We start from the raw sequence: 22,500 nt of genomic DNA, 5'->3' as shown, positions 1-22,500 counted from the left end.
GTTGCTACAGCATTAGTCTGCTGCCAGCCACACCAAGAGCAGCTGATTGCTTGACTGGAGTAGCGGCAGCCAATCCAGAGGGCTCTAAAAGTCAGCTGACACGTCATCTTAAACAGTGTGATGTGTGACGTGAGTTACAGTTTAATTGTTATTTCGAACATCCAGTGGACACATTTAGAACAGCAGTTTCTTTCATCAAAAAATGCAGTTAATTTTTATACTTGGCACACTTATTCTGCAGGCCAGATTAAACATGTTAATGGACGGGCCGTATCCGTACATTAGACATCCCTGATCTAAAAAATAAAGTAGTATTTTTTAGAAAAAGAGTCAGTATATTAAATGGAAGTTATTTTTCTTTCTGTAAAATTAAATTTGTATTGAAATAATTAACTTATGTGCTGTTTAAATTATTGTGAACATGGTAGATTGAAGCATACAATAAAATAGAACAAAGACAACACATGTAGAAACACACATTTTTACAATGGAGTTCAGGGTGCACATCGTGCATTCAACCGATTGCAAGCATTACACGGAACTTTAACTACAAAAATCAAGTTGACTTAAGTCTTTGCATCTTACCGTTTCATTATTCTATCCGTGAAGTGGGTAATTTACAATTATGTTTACAATTACAGTGATGTTTCGAACGTGTTTACAGTTACATGTTTACAGTTTCACATTCTAACATGTCCGAAAAAGAGTATGGAGAAGTGGAGTTATTTAATCCTACCCCTTTTCAGACATACTTTATTAAAAAGTAATTTATTCTCGTAAAATTAAGTAAGGTAACATAACTACAAACTTAACCAATGTGAACATGGTAGATTGAAGCATACAATAAAATAGAACAAAGACAACACATGTAGAAACACACATTTTTACAATGGAGTTCAGGGTGCACATCGTGGATTCAACCGATTGCAAGTGCTGCACGGAACTAACTACAAAGATCAAGGTGACTTAAGTCTTTGCATCTTACCGTTTCGTTATTCTATCCGTGAAGTGGGTAATTTACAATTATGTTTACAATTACAGCGATGTTTCGAACATGTTTACAGTTTCACATTCAAACATGTCCGAAAAAGAGTATGAAGAAGTGGAGTTATTTAATCCTACCCCTTTTCAGACATACTTTATTAAAAAGTAATTTATTCTGGTAAAATTAAGTAAGGTAACGTAACTACAAACTTAACCAATGTGAACATGGTAGATTAAAGCATACTATAAAATAGAACAAAGACAACACATGTAGAAACACACATTTTTACAATGGAGTTCAGGGTGCACATCGTGGATTCAACCGATTGCAAGCGCTGCACGGAACTCTAACTACAAAGATCAAGTTGACTTAAGTCTTTACATCTTACCGTTTCGTTATTCTATCCGTGAAGTGGGTAATTTACAATTATGTTTACAATTACAGCGATGTTTCGAACGTGTTTACAGTTTCACATTCAAACATGTCCGAAAAAGAGTATGAAGAAGTGGAGTTATTTAATCCTACCCCTTTTCAGACATAGTTTATTAAAAAGTAATTTATTCTGGTAAAATTAAGTAAGGTAACATAACTACAAACTTAACCAATGTGAACATGGTAGATTAAAGCATACTATAAAATAGAACAAAGACAACACATGTAGAAACACACATTTTTACAATGGAGTTCAGGGTGCACATCGTGGATTCAACCGATTGCAAGCGCTGCACGGAACTCTAACTACAAAGATCAAGTTGACTTAAGTCTTTGCATCTTACCGTTTCGTTATTCTATCCGTGAAGTGGGTAATTTACAATTATGTTTACAATTACAGCGATGTTTCGAACATGTTTACAGTTTCACATGCAAACATGTCCGAAAAAGAGTATGAAGAAGTGGAGTTATTTAATCCTACCCCTTTTCAGACATAGTTTATTAAAAAGTAATTTATTCTCGTAAAATTAAGTAATATATAAAAAAACATAAGTTGCTTGTTTGCATAATAGTATTTTTATTCTCCTAAAACTGTGAGTTTACCGTCGTTATGTAACCACTTGACTGTGAAGAAATCGTACCTCTCGCCAAAAGTGTCAAATTTGTTCTTGTAATATCCTCATAGAATTCATAGTTTATAATCGAAAAATTACAACTTGTTTCTAGTAAATTGGCAACATTTCCTCAGACAGTAGGACCGCCTATTGACATTTTCATGTAACAACACACAATGAGTGGAGGAAACAACACAAAGGGCCTCTTGAGGCGTACTGTTGGTTAATTTGCGAAAACTTGACATCGCTAATGGCGTAAGCAGCTTCCATTCATCTCGCTTGCACTATTTTTAATTTATTTTTTTAGAGCATTATAAAAGGCTAATGAATGAGCTGATGTGTACAATAACAAGGCTCGTTATTCATCTCCCTGCGCTTATACAAGTGGAAGTGATTATCTTCTTCAGTGTGCAGCTTGGCCAGATTCCGCACTGTAATGTTAAAACAATTAAAATAAAGCGTACCTATGTACAAAGAACATCGGGTTCCACGCTGACACTTTGCGGATCTTCTTCATGCATGCAACACAACAACAAGGTCTCCTGGCCTGCACTGGCTCTTTGTTAGCCTCCTGCAGAATTGCTCGCTCGCTGCGTTTTCCTGCAAGCGGAGCTTTAGACCCTAATGAGAAGAGACATTCTTCTTCTGGCGCGAGGAGGAAAAAAACAGAAATATCCAGCCTGTTTTCAGGAAGGAACGGGCGAAGGTAAACTTCCCCTGACCTGAGCTAAAGAGTGTGTTTGACAGAGACAGAGAGCCTCCATGTCTCATTGCTTTTACCTCTACGGCTTTAAATGAATGACTAGCAGTCTGCTGTGGACCAAACTCACTTACCTTCTAAGTAGCGCAATAAGTAACTGTCCTGGAGGTAACCTCAACATAGATCTTGATTTATAGATACAATATCATACATACGCATGATGTATTATATTGTTTTTTTGCATCACTCAAAGCTAAACCGAACACAGACTGCATTTTTCCCCCGAGGCTTATTTTATGCCGACTCATTATCCAAAGAGCATTCAGGCCAAAAAACACTCAAACTTCTGACAATTTACAGGAAAAAGGTTGCCATTTTTTGACAATGCGGTTTGCAGGGAATCAAAGAAAAATCTAAAGAGGATAAATACATAATTTTATGATAAGTTGTAATCTTTGCGATTAAACAAAGTTGTAAATGTACAATCGTAGTAGTGTTAGTATAAACATGAAGTCGTAATCCTTAAGTGATACTGTAGTAATTGTACTATAAAAAGTTATCATTTACAATGAAAAAGATGTAATTTTACCGGTAAAAATGTGTAAATTTAAGGTATTAATAATAGTACTATGTATTATAACTATGTCGTAATTCTACAGTAATACGACTATAATTTTATCTAAAAAAAGTAATAATTTACAAAGAAATGTTTATACGAATACTACGTAAAATTTACGTAATATTAAAATAAATACTCTGCATTTACTGTTTTCTTTTGTTTTAGAACAATTTGGAACCTTCAAAGAGTCACATTTTTTCCCCGAGCAAATGACCTGATATTAAAATATACATTTTTGATTAAAAAAACTAAAATAAAATGACTAATATCAAAAAGAATAACACTTAAAAAAAAAGATGAAATATCAAAATAATAATTTTTGAACTATTATAGAGTCATAATCCTAAAGTAATAATTTTACAATGAAAACGCTGTAATTTTACCGGTAATAGCAATATTAAAATAATAACATCGTATTGTATTGTAAATTGTATTGTATTGTAAATATTTATTTTGGAAAAAAAAAGAAGAAAAAAAGAGAGAAACACAGTAAAAGAGAGTAATAAAAATAAGTAAAAATTTAACAGCATAGTGATGTTTCGACCATGTTTACATTTACATGTTTACAGTTTCACATTCTAACATGTCCGAAAAAGGGTATGAAGAAGTGGAGTTATTTAATCCTATAATTTTACAAAGAAAAATACTGTAATTTAACCAGTAAATAGTTGTAAATTTAAGTAATATTATTAGTAGTATGTGTTATTACGAAGTCGTAATACTAAAGCAAAACTGTTGTAATTTTACGGAAAAAAGTTATAATTTTACAATGGAAAAAGACAATTTAAAGAGTGAAAAGTTCTAAATTTAAGATAGTATTATTAGTACTTTGTATTATTATAGAGCTGTAATCCTAAAGTAATACTGTTCTAAAATTTTACAATGAAAAAGCTGTAATTTTATCAGTAAAAAATTGTAAATTTAAGATTGTATTATTAGTACTATGTATTATTCCGAAGTCTTAATCCTAAAGTAATGTTGTTGTAATTTTACGATAAAAAGTTATAATTTAATAATGAAAAAGATGTAATTTAACCAGTGAAAAGTTGTAAATTTAAGTGAATATTATTAAAAAGTTGTAATCCTAAAGTAATACTGTTTTACGATAAAAAGTTATAATTTTACAATGAAAAAAGTTGTAATATCACCAGTAAAAATGTGTAAATATAAGATAGTATTAAAAGTACAATGTATTATTACAGACTCCTAATCCTAAAGTAATGCTGTTGTAATTTTATGACAAAAAGTTAAATTTTTAAAATGAAAAAAGCTGTAATTAAACCACTAAAAACTTTTAGGTGTAGAATCAGTAGTACTATGTATTATTATGAAATCATAATCCTAAAGTAATACTGTTGCAATTTTACGCCAAACAAAGTCATAACTACACTAAATTTAATAGCAACATGTTATTAATTTTCCTGGTATAAAGTTTTATTTTTACGATAAAATTATTTTCTGAAAAAGGGGGAATTTTACAAAAACAAGCAGTAATTTTACAGGAATAAATGTTTAGCAAGACAAGTTTGATAAAACAAAGTGGTAGTGTGTAAGAAAAAAAGTTGTAATTTGACAAATCAAATCAATTTTACAGAGAGATGAGTTGGAATTGGACTAAAATAAAGTCACACTTTAAGGGAAATAAAATTGCAATTTTACGGTAACAGAATGTTGTAAATGTTTATGGAAAAATGACATTTTACGAGAAACAAATTACAATTTCACAAGAAAAACAAGAATGAATGTTTCCTATTTCTTTGAAATGTTCTTTAGGGAATTGAAGTCCTAATTTTACGAGAAAAATCTTCTTTTTTTTTTTACAAAAGTAAAGTCAGAATTTTAAGAGAAATTTTAAAGAACAAATTCAGCAATAAGATTTATATTGCAAGCAAGAAAAAAGTCATCATTTAGGCAAATCAAGTCTATAGTATAAAAAAATAATGAGTCAAATGGAATTTCATGATAAAAAATTTAATTTGCAAGAAAAAAAAAAATTATATATATTTTTTTACAAGATTTCATCAAATTTTCCACCAGACTAAGGATTTATGGAATAAAGTGGAAATTTATTTTATTTTATTTTAATCTTACAGGATTCCAAGAGGACCATTTTTATGATCAGCATAACGATTTAGGGAATAAAGTTGTAATTTAATTTAATTATATTTTGATTTTACAGGACAAACATTGTACTTTTACAAGAATAAAGCTGTACATTATACAATACACATATTTACGAGAACAAACTTAAAATAATAAAGATTAATTCCAATATTAAAAGAAAACTTTTTTTTTTTTAAATTTTAGAGGACTCAAACATTTTATAATAATTTGTAATTCGACAAAAATATATGGACAAAAATATTAAGACAGAAAGATTTTTAATTTTGAGGTAACAATTACATTACAATAATTGTTTTTCTGACAATAAGTTTGTGATTTACAATATAATATAATATGATATAATATACTATAACATGATATAATGTATGCACAGTATATATTGATAGCTATAAACCCCCAAACCCCCCCCAAAAAATAAAGATGTAATATTTTTTTTTTTTAAGTATTGCAATTGTAAAATAATTATAATTATATTTATTATACTAATAATTATAATATTATTAGTATAATTATATTAATTATACTAATAATTATAATATCATTAGTATAATTATATTAATTATACTAATAATTATAATAATTATTAGAGGGGGAAAAAATAAGTTGAAAAAACATCAACATTTTACAAGAAAAAAAGCAGTAATATACAAAATTCTGACCTTACTTTTGTAAAAAAAAAAAAAAAGAAAATATTTTTCTCGTAAAATTTGGAATTCAATCCCCTAAAGAGCATTTCAAAGAAATAGGAAACATTAATTCTTGTTTTTCTTGTGAAATTATAATTTGTTTCTCGTAAGCTTAAGTTTTTCACGTAAAATGTAATTTTTCCATAAACATTTACAACATTCTGTTACCGTAAAATTGCAATTTTATTTCCCTTAAAGTGTAACTTTATTTTAGTCCAATTCCAATTTATCTCCCTGTAAAAATGTTTTTTTTAATTTTCCTGAGGGAACTCTCGTGAAGGAATCAATCAAGTCCTATCTATCTATCAAAAGTAAATGTCTTATATTACGGAAAAAAAGTTGAACCTATTAAAGGGTATGGCATCAATGAGGAGATTACGGGCTGTCCTTCGTTCTTTCATGATGATATTTTTGCATTCTTGTCATGCGTGGAGCAGTAACAAACAGGCCCACAACACTTCATTTAGGAGATGTTTAATGGCGGCATTAACACTCGCGCGCTTGGCTGCGGTCCTCGCTGCTGGAGTACATCACCAAAAACAATTTCATACCCTGGCTGAATACAAACGGCGTGTTTAAGGAGCACTTTGAGCGATGGCGGTATTTCCAATAACCCTGGGCGCTTGGAAAACATCTTGCATATGTTCTTCCACCGCTAGCATATAAGCGCCTATGGATAGTGCATCATCTGGGCATGCTGAAAGCGCCAGTGCTAAATCCAACATTTTAGCGCCGTCTGCTAAATACTCTTCTTGTTAGAGTACAGCAGAGCATCATAATTGTGCTTGTGTCACCTCGACCAGCGAGCGTTACGCAGCTAGTAAAATAAAGGACGTTCCAAAAGACATCGCATTCCCCGCACAATTACTTGTGTAAGACCCGATTTTTGCTGTTGATCAGTACCTCAAACAAGACTCAAAATTCACAGTAATTGATATTAATTATAGGGCACACTTAAAATCCTTTTTTTTCCTCAAAACTTGACAATGCGCCTTATAACCCGGTGCGCCTAATGTACGGAATAAGTATGGTTGAGCTTACCCACCTCGAAGCTATTTTATTTGGTACATGGTGTAATGATAAGTGTGACCAGTAGATGGCAGTCAAACATAAGAGATAAGTGTAGGCTGCACTAATATGGCAATATGACTCAAGTAAACAACACCAACATATGTGTTCCATTGAAAATATAGAACATTACACACGGCGCTCAAAAATCTATCAAAATGTTTTAGTACGACTTTGGTAAGCCGTGAAGCCACACCACTTGATTTGCTTCAACATACGAGTATTATTATGGTGTGTGTATAAGGTAAGACATTATCTGGCGTTTTGTTTGGCAATATTATGTAAAAATAAACTTTTCTTACTATCTGGTGCCTGCTGATCTGTATTCGGGATCTGCATGAATCCTGAAAAATTGCGCGCGTCAGTCTTTGTAGTCCGATAAGTTTCTTTTTTTCTCTAACTTCTTGTTATGTGACATTCATCCTCCACTTTTGCTATTTCTTATATAAAGTAGTGTAAAGTTCTTACTTATATCTGTCAGTAAATTTGCAGAGTTATACAGAGTACCCATATTTTTTGGTACCCGGTTCCCAATTGGGTTGTTCCAGGTGGACCGTTAAGATTCTGGACGAATGATACGGCTGTCGGTATTTCTTTTTATCCAGCTGGCCGTCATAATTATGACGCGGCGTGGCGCGGCCGTGCCAGCAACCTGAGGGTTCCTGGTTCGATCCCCACCTTCTACCAACCCTAGTCACGTCCGTTGTGTCCTTGAGCAAAACACTTCACCCTTGCTCCTGATGGGTGGTGGTTAGTGTCTTGCATGGCAGCTCCCGCCATCAGTGTGTGAATGTGTGTGTGAAAGGGTGAATGTGGAAATAGTGTCAAAACGCATTGAGTACCTCAAAGGTAGAAAAGCGCTATACAAGTATAAGTATAACGTTGTCACATTGACGTATTAAAAAAAAATTTTTTTTGTATGATATATCTGTTAAAAGTCTGCATAAATACATAAATATTATTTCCTGCTAAGTGTAATTGAAAACTAATAATGTATTTAATTTATAATGCACTTTGTATATTATTGGTTAATTATTTTTTTACTTTTGTAACTGTATGTAGAAAAAAACAAGTTTCAGTACAAAAACAGGAAAGTGAGCCGTACGATATTAAAAACAACTAAAAGCTGCTTAGGAGGGGAATGCTGTGTTGAAAAAAAACAAGGTCGAAATATTAGAAGCACAGTGATGGATCTGTGGGGTTTTTACAAGATGATGAAACATAGTGTAAGACTTAAAAAGCAGTAAAATACTTTCCTGCTGTGAGATGTTACATGATGTTGCTGGTCTACAACCTCTTGTGCTAATAAAACATGCCTTTTTTCTTCATTCACACCAATTACATATAGCACCGATAATAGTACTGATGAATATCGGTATTTATAACGAATATCGGATAAAATCCGAACAAAACACATCCCCACCGACTGTACAGCGCATGAGCTGCGTATAGAGAGAGTTGGACTTGCTTTTACGTCACAGATCGATTTTTTTCTCCTAAATTTGTAACTCTGAGAAAACAAAAATACCAGGTTCTACTACATGGTTGCAAAAAAGTTGGTGGTCACTTTTGTTTGTTGTATAGTATAGTATCGCGAAAGAGTACCGCGATACTAATGAATCATATTTGGAACTATACCGCCTCTAAAAAGTACCGGTAAACCCCACCCCTCGGCCCCCTGTTGTCGTCACGTCGTGTCATCGCTGGTTTACGAGCAGAGGAGCATGTTCGGCAGCGCATAATCGCGGAGTACTTACAAGCAGACACAGTGTGTGGACAGAAAAGGGAAAACGGACGCATTTTGGCTTAAAAACTAACGATATAGGTGAAGTTATAACACTGAAACGCCCTCAGGAAGAGGTGCTTTAAGACATGGCAAGCTAGCTAGCAGGTAAAGTCCAGCCCCAATCTGCAGTGTTCTAGCTACTTCTAAATCACTAATCCTCGCCTCCATGGCGACGAATAAAGTACGTTTCTTACAAGTATCATCCCTGCAGGACGAGGAATAGCTAAACATGCTTCACTACACACCGTAGTTCACCGGGGTCATAATGTATACAAACGCCATGGGTGGATCTACACCTAACATCCACTGTAATGATACCAAGTATAGGAGCGTATCTAGTCGATACTACTATTATTACATCGATATTTTCTTTCTTTCGTTTGTAAAACATGTATATTATGTTTATAAACTCAGGAAATATGTCCCTGGACACATGAGGACTTCAATTATGATCAATGTATGATCCTGTAACTACTTGGTATCGGATTGATACCCAAAGTGGTGGTATCATCCAAAACTAATGTAAAGTAACAAACAACAGAAGAATAAGTGATTAGCCTATTACATTTTAACAGAAGTGTGGCTAAAACATGTTGAAACAGAAAGTAAGCAGATATTAACAGTAAATGAACAAGAAGATTAATAATTAGAGATGTTGCTTTAAAAATGTAATATCGGAAATTATCGGTATCATTTTTTAAATTATCAGTATCGTTTTTATTTTTTTTTTATTTTTTATTAAATCAACATAAAAACACAAGATACACTTACAATTAGTGCACCAACCCAAAAAACCTCCCTCCCCCATTTACACTCATTCACACAAAAGGGTTGTTTCTTTCTGTTATTAATATTCTGGTTCCTACATTATATATCAATATATATCAATACAGTCTGCAAGGGATACAGTCCGTAAGCACACATGATTGTGCGTGCTGCTGGTCCACTAATAGTACTAACCTTTAACAGTTAATTTTACTCATTTTCATTAATTACTAGTTTCTATGTAACTGTTTTTATATTGTTTTAATTTCTTTTTTTTTCAGGGACGGCGTGGCGAAGTTGGTAGAGTGGCCGTGCCAGCAATCGGACGGTTGCTTGTTACTGGGGTTCAATCCCCACCTTCTACCATCCTAGTCACGTCTGTTGTGTCCTTGGGCAAGACACTTCACCCTTGCTCCTGATGGCTGCTGGTTAGCGCCTTGCATGGCAGCTCCCGCCATCAGTGTGTGAATGTGTGTGTGAATGGGTGAATGTGGAAATACTGTCAAAGCGCTTTGAGTACCTTGAAGGTAGAAAAGCGCTATACAAGTATAACCCATTTATCATTTATTTATCATTTTTATTCAAGAAAATGTTTTTAATTTATTTATCTTATTTTATGTTATTAATTTTTTTTAAAAGGACCTTATCTTCACCATACCTGGTTGTCCAAATTAGGCATAATAATGTGTTAATTCCACGACTGTATATATCGGTATCGGTTGATATCAGGTATCGGTTGATATCGGTATCGGTAATTAAGAGTTGGACAATATCGGAATATCGGATATCGGCAAAAAGCCAGTATCGGACATCCCTATTAATAATCAATTTTCTACCGCTTGTCCTTAATAATGTTGGCAAAATAACAGAATGGAAAATGACACAATATGTTACAGCATACATCAGCAGACTAATTAGTAGCCTTTGTTTGCTTACTTACTAATAAAAGACAAGTTGTCTTGTATGTTCACTATTTTATTTAAGGACAAACTTGCAATAAGAAACATATGTTTAATGTACCGTAACATTTTTTGTTAAAATAAAGCCAATAATGCAATTTTTTGTGGTCCCCTTTATTTAGAAAAGTACCGAAAAACATGGTACCAAAATGTTGGTATCGGGACAACACTACTAGTTTGGTGCATACAAGTCATCGGAATAAGAATTATCCAATATGGCGTGAAAGTTGGGTCTTACCTTCTGTCGGGCAGAATGGGCACCCTCCATCCCTTGATGAAGCTCAGGTTGTTGTCCGACAGCTCCACCTGCAGGGGCAGCTTGGGCACCCACACGGTCAGCTCCAGGGGCGCGCTCAGGTGCTCGTAGCTGAAGATGACCCTGGCGTTCATGGAGCCCCGCGTCTCCTTGCCGTTGACGAACACGTAGTCACAATTCATGGAGACCTGACGGGGAACACAGGGTCAGAAGTCAGAGACCTGTCTATATGGTAATGGTCACCTCCATGAAGCGGCGCGTGGTGATATACGCCGGGGTAGCGGACGCAGCTGTCGGCGTCGCAATTCATCCGCTCCCCCAAGGTTGACTCGTTGATGGCGCACAACGAAGAGACAAAAGGTTGTTAGCTCGTGTAACAGCCGCTTTTACAAACCCCGTTTCCATATGAGTTGGGAAATTGTGTTACACGTAAATATAAACGGAATACAATGATTTGCAAATCCTTTTCAACCCATATTCAATTGAATGCACTACGAAGACAAGATATTTGATGTTCAAACTCATAAACTTTTTTTTTTTTTTTGCAAATAATAATTACCTTGGAATTTCATGGCTGCAACACGTGCCAAAGTAGTTGGGAAAGGGCATTTTTACCACTGTGTTACATGGCCTTTCCTTTTAACAACACTCAGTAAACGTTTGGGAACTGAGGAGACACATTTTTGAAGCTTCTCAGGTGGAATTCCTTCCCATTCTTGCTTGATGTACAGCTTAAGTTGTTCAACAGTCCGGGGGTCTCCGTTGTGGTATTTTAGGCTTCATAATGCGCCACACATTTTCAATGGGAGACAGGTCTGGACTACAGGCAGGCCAGTCTAGTACTCACACTCTTTTACTATGAAGCCACGTTGATGTAACACGTGGCTTGGCATTGTCTTGCTGTAATAAGCAGGGGCGTCCATGGTAACGTTGCTTGGATGGCAACATATGTTGCTCCAAAACCTGTGTGTACCTTTCAGCATTAATGGCGCCTTCATAGATGTATAAGTTACCCATGTCTTGGGCACTAATACACCCCCATACCATCACAGATGCTGGCTTTTCAACTTTGCGCCTATAACAATCCGGATGGTTCTTTTCCTCTTTGGTCTGGAGGACACGACGTCCACAGTTTCCAAAAACAATTTTAAATGTGGACTCGTCAGACCACAGAACACTTTTCCACTTTGTATCAGTCCATCTTAGATGAGCTCAGGCCCAGCAAAGCCGACGGCGTTTCTGGGTGTTGTTGATAAACGGTTTTCGCCTTGCATAGGAGAGTTTTAACTTGCACTTACAGATATAGCGACCAACTGTAGTTACTGACAGTGGGTTTCTGAAGTGTTCCTGAGCCCATGTGGTGATATCCTTTACACACTGATGTCACTTGTTGATGCAGTACAGCCTGAGGGATCGAAGGTCACGGGCTTAGCTGCTTACGTGCAGTGATTTCTCCAGATTCTCTGAACCCTTTGATGATATTACGGACTGTAGATGGTGAAATCCCTAAATTCCTTGCAATAGCTGGTTGAGAAAGGTTTTTCTTTAACTGTTCAACAATTTGCTCACGCATTTGTTGACAAAGTGGTGACCCTCGCCCCATCCTTGTTTGTGAATGACTGAGCATTTCATGGAATCTACTTTTATACCCAATCATGGCACCCACCTGTTCCCAATTTGCCTGTTCACCTGTGGGATGTTCCAAATAAGTGTTTGATGAGCATTCCTCAACTTTATAAGTATTTATTGCCACCTTTCCCAACTTCTTTGTCACGTGTTGCTGGCATCAAATTCTAAAGTTAATGATTATTTGCACAAAAAAAAAAGTTTATCAGTTTGAACATCAAATATGTTGTCTTTGTAGCATATTCAACTGAATATGGGTTGAAAAGGATTTGCAAATCATTGTATTCCGTTTATATTTACATCTAACACAATTTCCCAACTAATATGGAAATGGGGTTTGTAGAACTGTAGCAGACATGCCACATGGTGGAGGGTAACTTCTGTCAGCACACCTCCAATGCAGCAACATGATGAACCAACATAAGGCTAATCAGTCCTTCTCAAATAGTGGGGTGCACGGGTGACCCCAGGGAAGTAATTGGAGCCTTAAATAGGTCAATAATTCATAACAACATTGATTTTAATTCATTATTATTGTTTGAGCATTATTATTGTTTAATTTTTTTCTACTTTTAAAACTTAAATCTTCAGATCAACTTCAGAGCTATCCGTGGATTATAACTTTTTATAGTTTCCAATGTTTTTTTTTGTTTGTTTTATGCACTTTTAGTCAAAGAAAACTTTGTATTTTAATTGCCAAACACACATAATATGCAACATTTTCCCCAAAAACTATTTCAAAGTTTAATATTTGATGTAAAGTAATTGGAACCTTAAATACGTCAATTAGAATCACGTTTCGAACCCCGCTTCGGAAATTTGCGCACAACAAAATGTGCTCCATGTAGCCATTATTCCTGACTCTCATGTGTTACTCATTTTAGTTTTTTAGGTTCAAGTGTTATATATTGTGCTACTGAGTTTATGTTGATGATCAATTTGAATGTATTATTATTTATTGAGTTTATTTAAAGGGGAACTGCACTTTTTTAATTTTTTTAGAATTTTGCCACAATCATAAGAGACAAAAAAATAATATTTTTTTTTTGCATTCTAACAAGTAAAAATCGTCTCCTTCTACAAAACCCAAAACCAGTGAAAATTGTTGTGTAAATGGTAAATAAAAACCGAATACAATGATTTGCAAATCCTTATCATCCTATATTCAATTGAATAGACTGCAAATACAAGATACTTAACGTTCGAACTGGAAAACTTTGTTATTCTTTGCAAATATTAGCTCATTTGGAATTTGATGCCTGCAACATGTTTCAAAAAAGCTGGCACAAGTGGCAAAAAAGACTCAAGTTGAGGAATGTTCATCAAACACTTATTTGGAACATCCCACAGGTGAACAGGCTAATTGGGAACAGGTGGGTGCCATGATTGGGTATAAAAGCAAGTTCCATGACATTTTCAGTTATTCACAAACAAGATGGGGCGAGGGTCACCACTTTGGGAACAAATGCCTGAGCAAATTGTCGAACAGTTTAAGATCAACATTTCTCAACGAGCTATTGCAAGGAATTTAGGGATTTCACCATCTATTGTCCGTAATATCATCAAAAGGTTCAGAGAATCTAGAGAAATCACTGCACGTAAGCGATGATATTACGGACCTTGGATCCCTCAGGCGGTACTGCATCAAAAAGCGACATCAGTGTGTAAAGGATATCACCGCATGGAACACTTCATAAAACCACTGTCAGTAACTACAGTTGGTCGCTACATCTGTAAGTGCAAGTTAAAACTCTACTATACTCAACCATCAAAAATTGGTCTCCTCAGTTCCCAACTGTTTACCGAGTGTTGTTAAAAGGAAAGGCCATGTAACACAGTGGTAAAAATGCCCCTGTGCCAACTTTTTTGCAACGTGTTGCTGCCATTAAATTCTAAGTTAGTGATTGTTTGCAAAAAAAATGAAGTTTCTCAGTTCGAACATTAAATATCTTGTCTTTGCAGTCTATTCAATTGAATATAAGTTGAAAACGATTTGCAAATCGTTGTATTCTGTTTTTATTTACTTTATTTACTTATTTTATGAACGCCATTCATCAACAACACCCAGAAACGCTGCCGGCTCCACTGGGCCCGAGCTCCTCTAGGACGGACTGATGCAAAGTGGAAAAGTTGTCTGTGGTCTGACGAGTTCACATTTCAAATTGCTTTTGGAAACTGTGGACGTCGTGTCCTCCGGAAAAAAGAGGAAAAGAACCATCCAGATGTTATAGGCGCAAAGTTCATCCATCTGTGATGGTATGGGGGTGTATTAGTGCCCGAGGCATGGGTAATTTACACATCTGTGACGGCACCATTAATGCTGAAAGGTACATACAGGTTTTGGAGCAACATTATAATGGACGCCCCTGCTTATTTCAGCAAGACAATGCCAAGCCACGCGTTACAACAGTGTGGCTTCATAGTAAAAAATAGTGCGGGTACTAGACTGGTCCAGACCTGTCTCCCATTGAAAATGTGTCACGCAATATGAAGCCTAAAATACCACAACGGAGACTGTTGAACAACTTAAGCTGTACATCACGCAAGAATGGGAAAGAATTCCATCTGAAAAGCTTAAAAAATTGGTCTCCTCAGTTCCCAAACGTTTACTGAGTGTTGTTAAAAGGAAAGGCCATGTAACACAGTGGTAAAAATGCCCCTGTGCCAAGGGTAGGGAGTTGACACATACAATCATGTGTGCTTACGGACTGTATCCCTGCTGACTGTATTGATCTATATTGATATATAATGTAGGAACCAGAATATTAATAACAGAAAGAAACAACCCTTTTGTGCGAATGAGTGTGAATGGGGGAGGGAGGTTTTTTGGGTTGGTGCACTAATTGTAAGTGTATCTTGTTTTTTATGTTGATTTAATTAAAAAAAAAAAAAAAATATATATATATATATATATATTTTTTTTTTAAATTTTATTTTATTTTTCTTGTGCGGGCCGGTACCAATCGATCCACGGACCGGTACCGGGCTGTGGCCCGGTGGTTGGGGACCACTGGACTAGAGCATTAACCATTCTAGAATAATAAAAGCGTTGCTCACTAGAAGGACAGAAGCTGCTTCCTTGAGGGGAATTAATTCACTTAATGTTACGGAATAAATGTGGGAGAGGCCCCCTAAGGTGGTGCCACCTTTATGAACCCCCCGCGCCTCTTCCATCGCCCACGAAGGCAGCACTCCTCCCGGCGATGTCGTCTCCGCCCCAGCAATCTGCTGGCACCGCGGAGGATGCCACAGCGCATTAGCGGCGGCGTGGCACCTCCGCGTGGGAATCTCCCCCCCCCCGCGGGGCAACCTCTGATAGCCGCCGTCGCTAACAGCTTCTGACTCGCAATTAGCAGGCCAAGTTTATCAGCAGAAAAGGGCCGCGGGAGCTGAAGCGGCACCGTGGCGAGGGAGTGGTGGCGGGTTTGGTTGTATTTTAAGTGCATGTCAAGTTGGACTCCTCCAGCAGCAGGCCCGGGCGCCCATTGATCACGCTGGCCTCGGCCGTTGTCTTGAATTACTTCTTTTTCTTGCCTGGCCGCGTCCTGCAGATACACCGCGGCCCACGGAGCAATGGCTGCCAACGCGGAAGGTCAAACTCTGCAAAATTGCATTAACAGGCGTAGAAGAAAGATGGCTGCTTTTTTTTTTTTTTTTTTAACTGTACTTCTCCTATCCCCTCAAGGCTTGAGAGGGGGGGGGCGAGGGGGGTGTATATATAGTACATTACCCAGACCCCCTCCCTCCCCCCTTGGTTATGATGTATCCGCTGCCCCATGAAGACTCGCCAGCCCGACCTCCATTTGCAGGAGATTAGATCCTCTGATTACAACGCCTGCTGCCTCCCACCACTGGATGAACCCGAGATGGGAGCTCAGAAACCCTGAAAATCTTTTGCAAATTAATAATTGAGTGCTAAGTGGGTGGGGGAGGGGCACGTATTCATGATAAATCCAATAGAAGTGAAGACGAGGCCAGTTTCCATCAGTTGGATTCATATCACAGCACACCAAGAAGACCCGTTTACTGTAAATATACCCAGGTTAATAATAGCCTCCAACTTTGTTTACCTAAACCGCCAAGCGCAAGGAAGCAAAGAGGATTATTATTTTTATTTTTTTTGTACTTTCATCATGATTTGTAATGCATGAGAATATAATTGTTACAACACAGCAGCATCAGAACCAATGTTGTAATAAGGGATGTCCGATAATATCAGACTGCCGAAATTATCGGCCGATAAATGCTTTAAAATGTAATATCGGAAATTATCGGTATTGGTTTCAAAAAGTAAAATGTATGACTTTTTAAAGCGCCGCTGTGTACACGGACGCAGGGAGAAATACAGAGCGCCAATAAACCTTAAAGGCACTTCCTTTGCGTGCCGGCCTAGTCACATAATATATACGGCTTTTCACACACACACACGCACGCACGCACGCACGCAGGCAGGCAGGCAGGCAGGCAGGCAGGCACGCACGCACGCACGCACGCACGCACGCACGCACGCACGCACGCACGCACGCACGCACGCACGCACGCACGCACGCACGCACGCACGCACGCACGCACGCACGCACGCACGCACGCACGCACGCACGCACGCACGCACGCACGCACGCACGCACACACACACACACACACACACACACACACACACACACACACACACACACACACACACACACACACACACACACACACACACAAAAGTGAACAACAGCCATACAGGTCACACTGAGGGTTGCCGTATAAACAACTTTAACACTGCTACAAATATGCGGCACACTGTGAACCCACACCAAACAAGAATGACAAACACATTTCGGGAGAACATCCGCACCGTAACACAACATAAACACAATAGAACGCTACAATATACACCCCCCGGTTCCCCCTACCCCGCCCATCTCAACCTCCCCATGCTCTCTCAGGGAGAGCATGTCCCAAATTCCAAGCTGCTGTTTTGAGGCATGTTAAAAAAAAATAATGCACTTTGTGACTTCAATAATAAATATGGCAGTGCCATGTTGGCATTTTTTCCCCCATAATTTGAGTTGATTTATTTTGGAAAACCTTGTTACATTGTTTAATGCATCCAGCGGGGCATCACAACAAAATTAGGCATAATGTGTTAATTCCACGACTGTATATATCGGTATTGGTTGATATCGGAATCGGTAATTAAGAGTTGGACAATATCGAAATATCGGATATTGTCAAAAAAGCCATTATCGGACATCTCTACTTGTAATAGTTGTCAAGCGAAAGCTGCTCAGTCGGCATTACCGACATCACCGTACACAACGGCGTAACATGCGGCCGATAGCGAAGTAGCGGCTTTTTAAAGGTAGACTAGAATCTGTGCAATTCCGGTAATGCCACCGCTGACAAGCCCCAGACCCTCGCGAGTCCAACTGAAATGCATACATGCAGTTAGCGATGCTATCATGCTGATGCTAACATGCAAACACTTAGCATGTGTCACGTACAAAGTTACATGACTCTGGGGTGAACGGTTGCAAAATGAGTTAGAAAAATGTTAGCATGCTAACACTTAGCATATGTCACATACCAAGTTATGTGACTTTGGGGTGAACGGTTGCAAAGCGAGTTAGAAGAATGTTAGCATGTGTCACATACCAAGTTACATGACTCTGGGGTAGACGGTTGCAAAATTAGTTAGAAAAATGTTAGCATGCTAACGCTTAACACATGTCACATACCAAGATGTATGACTTTGGGGTGAACGGTTGCAAAATGAGTTAAAAAATGTTAGTATGCTAATGTCAGCGTGTTAGCAGGCTAACACTTAGCATGTATCACATACCAAGATATATGACTTTGGAGTAGACGGTCGCAAAATGAGCTAAAAAAGTTAGCATGCTCACTTTAGCATGCTAAAATGCTAACACTTAGCATGTATCACATAAGTTATATGACTCTGGAGTAAACTGTTGCAAAATGAGCTCGTGTTTTCAAACAAAATGCACAACAATTTGAATAAAAATATCAAATGAAATCGAGGGGTTGTTTCATATTTGGGTAAATTCTGTTTCTTAAAAATGGCTGCCTAACAAACTGAGACGCAGATTAGTATTATTATTATTATTATTATTATCTTTTTTAAATGAATGTATAACTAGTTGGATAAAAATTAAAAAGAAGGTTCGTCTTATATGCGGGTAAATATGGTATTTGCAAAAAAAAGGTGATCAATTATATCATGTAAGGTTCTGGAGTCCCAGGTTTTTATTATTGTTTTCAAACAAAATGCATATCAATTTGAATAAAAATATCAAATGAAAAAGAGGGTTTGTTTTATATTTGGGTATATACTGTATCTTAAAAATGGCAGCCTAACGGTTCCTGAGACGCAGATTAGCATTATTATTATCTTTTTTAAACAAATGTATAACTACTTGGATGAACGTTAAAAAGAAGGCTTGTAAATATGGTATTTGCTAAAAAAAAAAAAAAAAAAGGTGTTAAATTATATTATATACGGTTGTGGAGTCCCAGGTTTTTATTATTGTTTTTAAACAAAATGCACAACAATTTAAATAAAAATATCAAATGAAAATGAGGGGTTGTTTTATATTTTGGTAAATTCAGTTTCTTAAAAATGGCGGCCTAACGGTTCCTGAGACACAGATTAGTATTATTATAAAAAATGTTGTTAAACAAATGTATAACTAGTTGGATAAAAAATAAAAAGAAGGGTTGTCTTATATGCGGGTAAATATGGTATTTGCAAAACAAGGTGGCCAATTATATCATATAAGGTTCCGGAGTCCCAGGCTTTTATTATTGTTTTCAAAACAAAATGCCTAACAAGTTGAATAAAAATATCAAATGAAAAAGAGGGGTTGTTTTATGTTCGGGTAAATACCGTCTCTTAAAAATGGCGGCCTAACGGTTCCTAAACACAGATTAGTATTATCATTATTATCTTTTTAAACGAATGTATAACTAGTTGAATAAAAATTAAAAAGAAGGGTTGTCTTATATGCGGGTAAATATGGTATTTGCAAAAAAAGGTGGCCAATTATATCATATAAGTTTCCGGAGTCCCAGGTTATTATTATTGTTTTCAAACAAAATGCATAACAATTTGAATAAAAATATCAAATGAAAAAGAGGGTTTGTTTTATATTTGGGTATATACTGTATCTTAAAAATGGCAGCCTAACGGTTCCTGAGACGCAGATTAGCATTATTATTATCTTTTTTAAACAAATGTATAACTACTTGGATGAACATTAAAAAGAAGGCTTGTAAATATGGTATTTGCAAAAAAAAAAAAAAGGTGATCAATTATATCATATAAGGTTCTGGAGTCCCAGGTTTTTTTTATTGTTTTCAAAGAAAATGCATCACAATTTGAATAAAAATATTAAACGAAAAAAAAGGGGTTGTTTTATATTCGGGTGAATACTGTTTCTTAAAAATGCCGGCCTAACGGTTCTTAAACAGAGATTAGTATTATTATTATCTTTTTTAAACAAATGTATAACTAGTTGGATAAAAATTAAAAAGAAGGCTTGTCTTATATGCGGGTAAATATGGCATTTGCAAAAAAAGGTGATAAATTATATCGTATACGGTTGTGGAGTCCCAGGTTTGTATTATTGTTTTTAAACAAAATGCACAACAATTTAAATAAAAATATCAAATGAAAATGAGGGGTTGTTTTATATTTTGGTAAATTCTGTTTCTTAAAAATGGCGGCTTAACGGTTCCTGAGACACAGATTAGTATTATTATTTAAAAAAAATGTAAACAGATGTATAACTAGTTGGATAAAAATTAAAAAGAAGGGTTGTCTTATATGCGGGTAAATATGGTATTTGCAAAAAAAGGTGGCCAATTATATCATATAAGGTTCCGGAGTCCCAGGTTTTAATAATTTTTTCAAACAAAATGAATAAAAATTTGAATAAAAATATCAAATGAAAATGAGGGGTTGTTTTATATTCGGGTAAATACAGTCTCTTAAAAATGGCGGCCTAATGGTTCCTAAGCACAGATTAGTATTATTAGTATTATTATCTTTTTATACGATTGTATAACTAGTTGGATAAAAATGAAAAAGAAGCCTTGTCTTATATGCGGGGAAATATGGTATTTGCAAAAAAAGTGGCCAATTATATCATATAAGGTTCCGGAGTCCCAGGTTTTTTTTATTGTTTTCAAACAAAATGCATAACAATTTGAATAAAAATATCAAATAAAAAAGAAATGTTGTTTTATATTTGGTTTAATACTGTTTCTTAAAAATTGCGGCCTAATGGTTCCTGACCACAGATTAGTATTATTATTATTATCTTTTTAAACGAATGTATAAGAAGTTGGATAAAAAGAAGGGTTGTCTTATATGCGGGTGAATATGGTATTTGCAAAAAAAGATGGCCAATTATATCATATAAGGTTCTGGAGTCCCAGATTATTATTGTTGTTTTTTACAAAATGTATAGCAATTTAAATAATATACCAAATGAAACTGTGGAGTTGTCTTATATTCTGGTAAATAACATATTTGTAAAACTGGTGGCATATTCTGTCCTCTGAGATTCCCAACTCAGATTATAAAAAAATGGGACAAAAAAATTATTAAAAAGGTATCAAAATAAAAAATGTTCCAGAGTCCCAGATTATTATTGTTGTTTTTTTACACAAAATGTACAGCAATTTAAATAATATATCAAATGAAACTATGGAGTTGTTTTACATTCTGGTAAATAACATATGTGTAAAACTGGTGGCATATCCTCTGAGATTCCCAACTCAGATTATAAAAAAATGGGGAAAAAAATTATTATAAGGTATCAAAATAAAAATAAAAAATGTCCCAGAGTCCCAGATTATTATTGTTGTTTTTTACACAAAATGTATAGCAATTTAAATAATATATCAAATGAAACTGAGGAGTGGTCTTAAATTCTGGTAAATAACATATTTGTAAAACTGGTGGCATATTCTATCCTCTGAGATTCCCAACTCAGTTTATAAAAAAATGGGAGAAAAAATTATTAAAAAGGTATCAAAATAATAAATAAATTAATGTTCCAGAGTGCCAGATTCTAGTTTGAATAAAAAGTGAAAAAGCGGGACTGTCTTGTTGTCAGTGTCACGTCTCCCAGTCTGTTCAATGGTACTCATGGAAAAAGGTGGCCAATTAAGGCGCAGCAGTTTCCAAAGTCACAGCTGACTCCGTACTTTAACGAGTGCGCTGGAACGCACCAACAATCTTTAATTTGTACGGACGTGTCACAAATAAAAGCCCGCGCAGCCCGAGTGCGAGAACGACGCCGTCATTAAACATCCTCATCCTCAAAAACTTGCCGGTGTCGCCTCATTAATTGCCCGCCAAGCGGGGTTAGCGTTTGGCGGCGGCGTGTTAAACGGAATGAAAGCTGACACATGGCTGGAATTAGCTGGGTGGGGAGCGGGGAGGGACAGTGTCGTCGCTAATCTAAGGAGCTTTTCGGGGCATGATGGATGCGCGTTAAAACGGATGTGCGCCACCGACGAGTTCATTTAGAGCCGCGCTCGCCAAAAGCGGCTCACATTAGCCTGTTGTTGGTCGGATTAATGAGGCTGAGTGTGAAAATGATCTGTTGGCTTGGAAAAGGGGCGGGGGCGGGGGGATATAATGGGGTAGAGTTTGGACGGAGTTTAAGGCAGCTTTCACACTTGTGGTTCTGTACTTCGGTCCTGCACTAAAAATTATAACACTTACGCACTTTAATGTGGTTAGTTCAGTGAGATATTGTCTGGTGTGCAATGGGAGATTATGTAATTTCATCTAATTGGGTTAAAAATATTAGTAATTATAATCCGCAACTGTGCCGTCGTTGAGTGTCTGTGCTGTGTAGAG

The 22,500-nt window shown here is 36.2% G+C and overlaps 1 protein-coding gene across 3 annotated transcripts in view; it reads right to left on the bottom strand.

Moving 5' to 3' along the window:
* Window positions 1-22,500, bottom strand: part of tmem132e (transmembrane protein 132E) — a 1,017,037-nt gene that overhangs the window by 55,056 nt on the left and 939,481 nt on the right. For all 3 annotated transcript variants that reach the window (XM_062048945.1, XM_062048944.1, XM_062048943.1), the window contains exon 6: window positions 10,977-11,182. In XM_062048945.1, the coding sequence (XP_061904929.1) occupies window positions 10,977-11,182 (206 nt within the window). The remainder of the gene's footprint in view (window positions 1-10,976; window positions 11,183-22,500) is intronic.

This window comes from Entelurus aequoreus, linkage group LG05 (genome assembly GCF_033978785.1).
Source record: "Entelurus aequoreus isolate RoL-2023_Sb linkage group LG05, RoL_Eaeq_v1.1, whole genome shotgun sequence".
Lineage (NCBI taxonomy): Eukaryota > Metazoa > Chordata > Actinopteri > Syngnathiformes > Syngnathidae > Entelurus > Entelurus aequoreus.
This window is presented reverse-complemented; position numbering and strand designations above follow the sequence as displayed.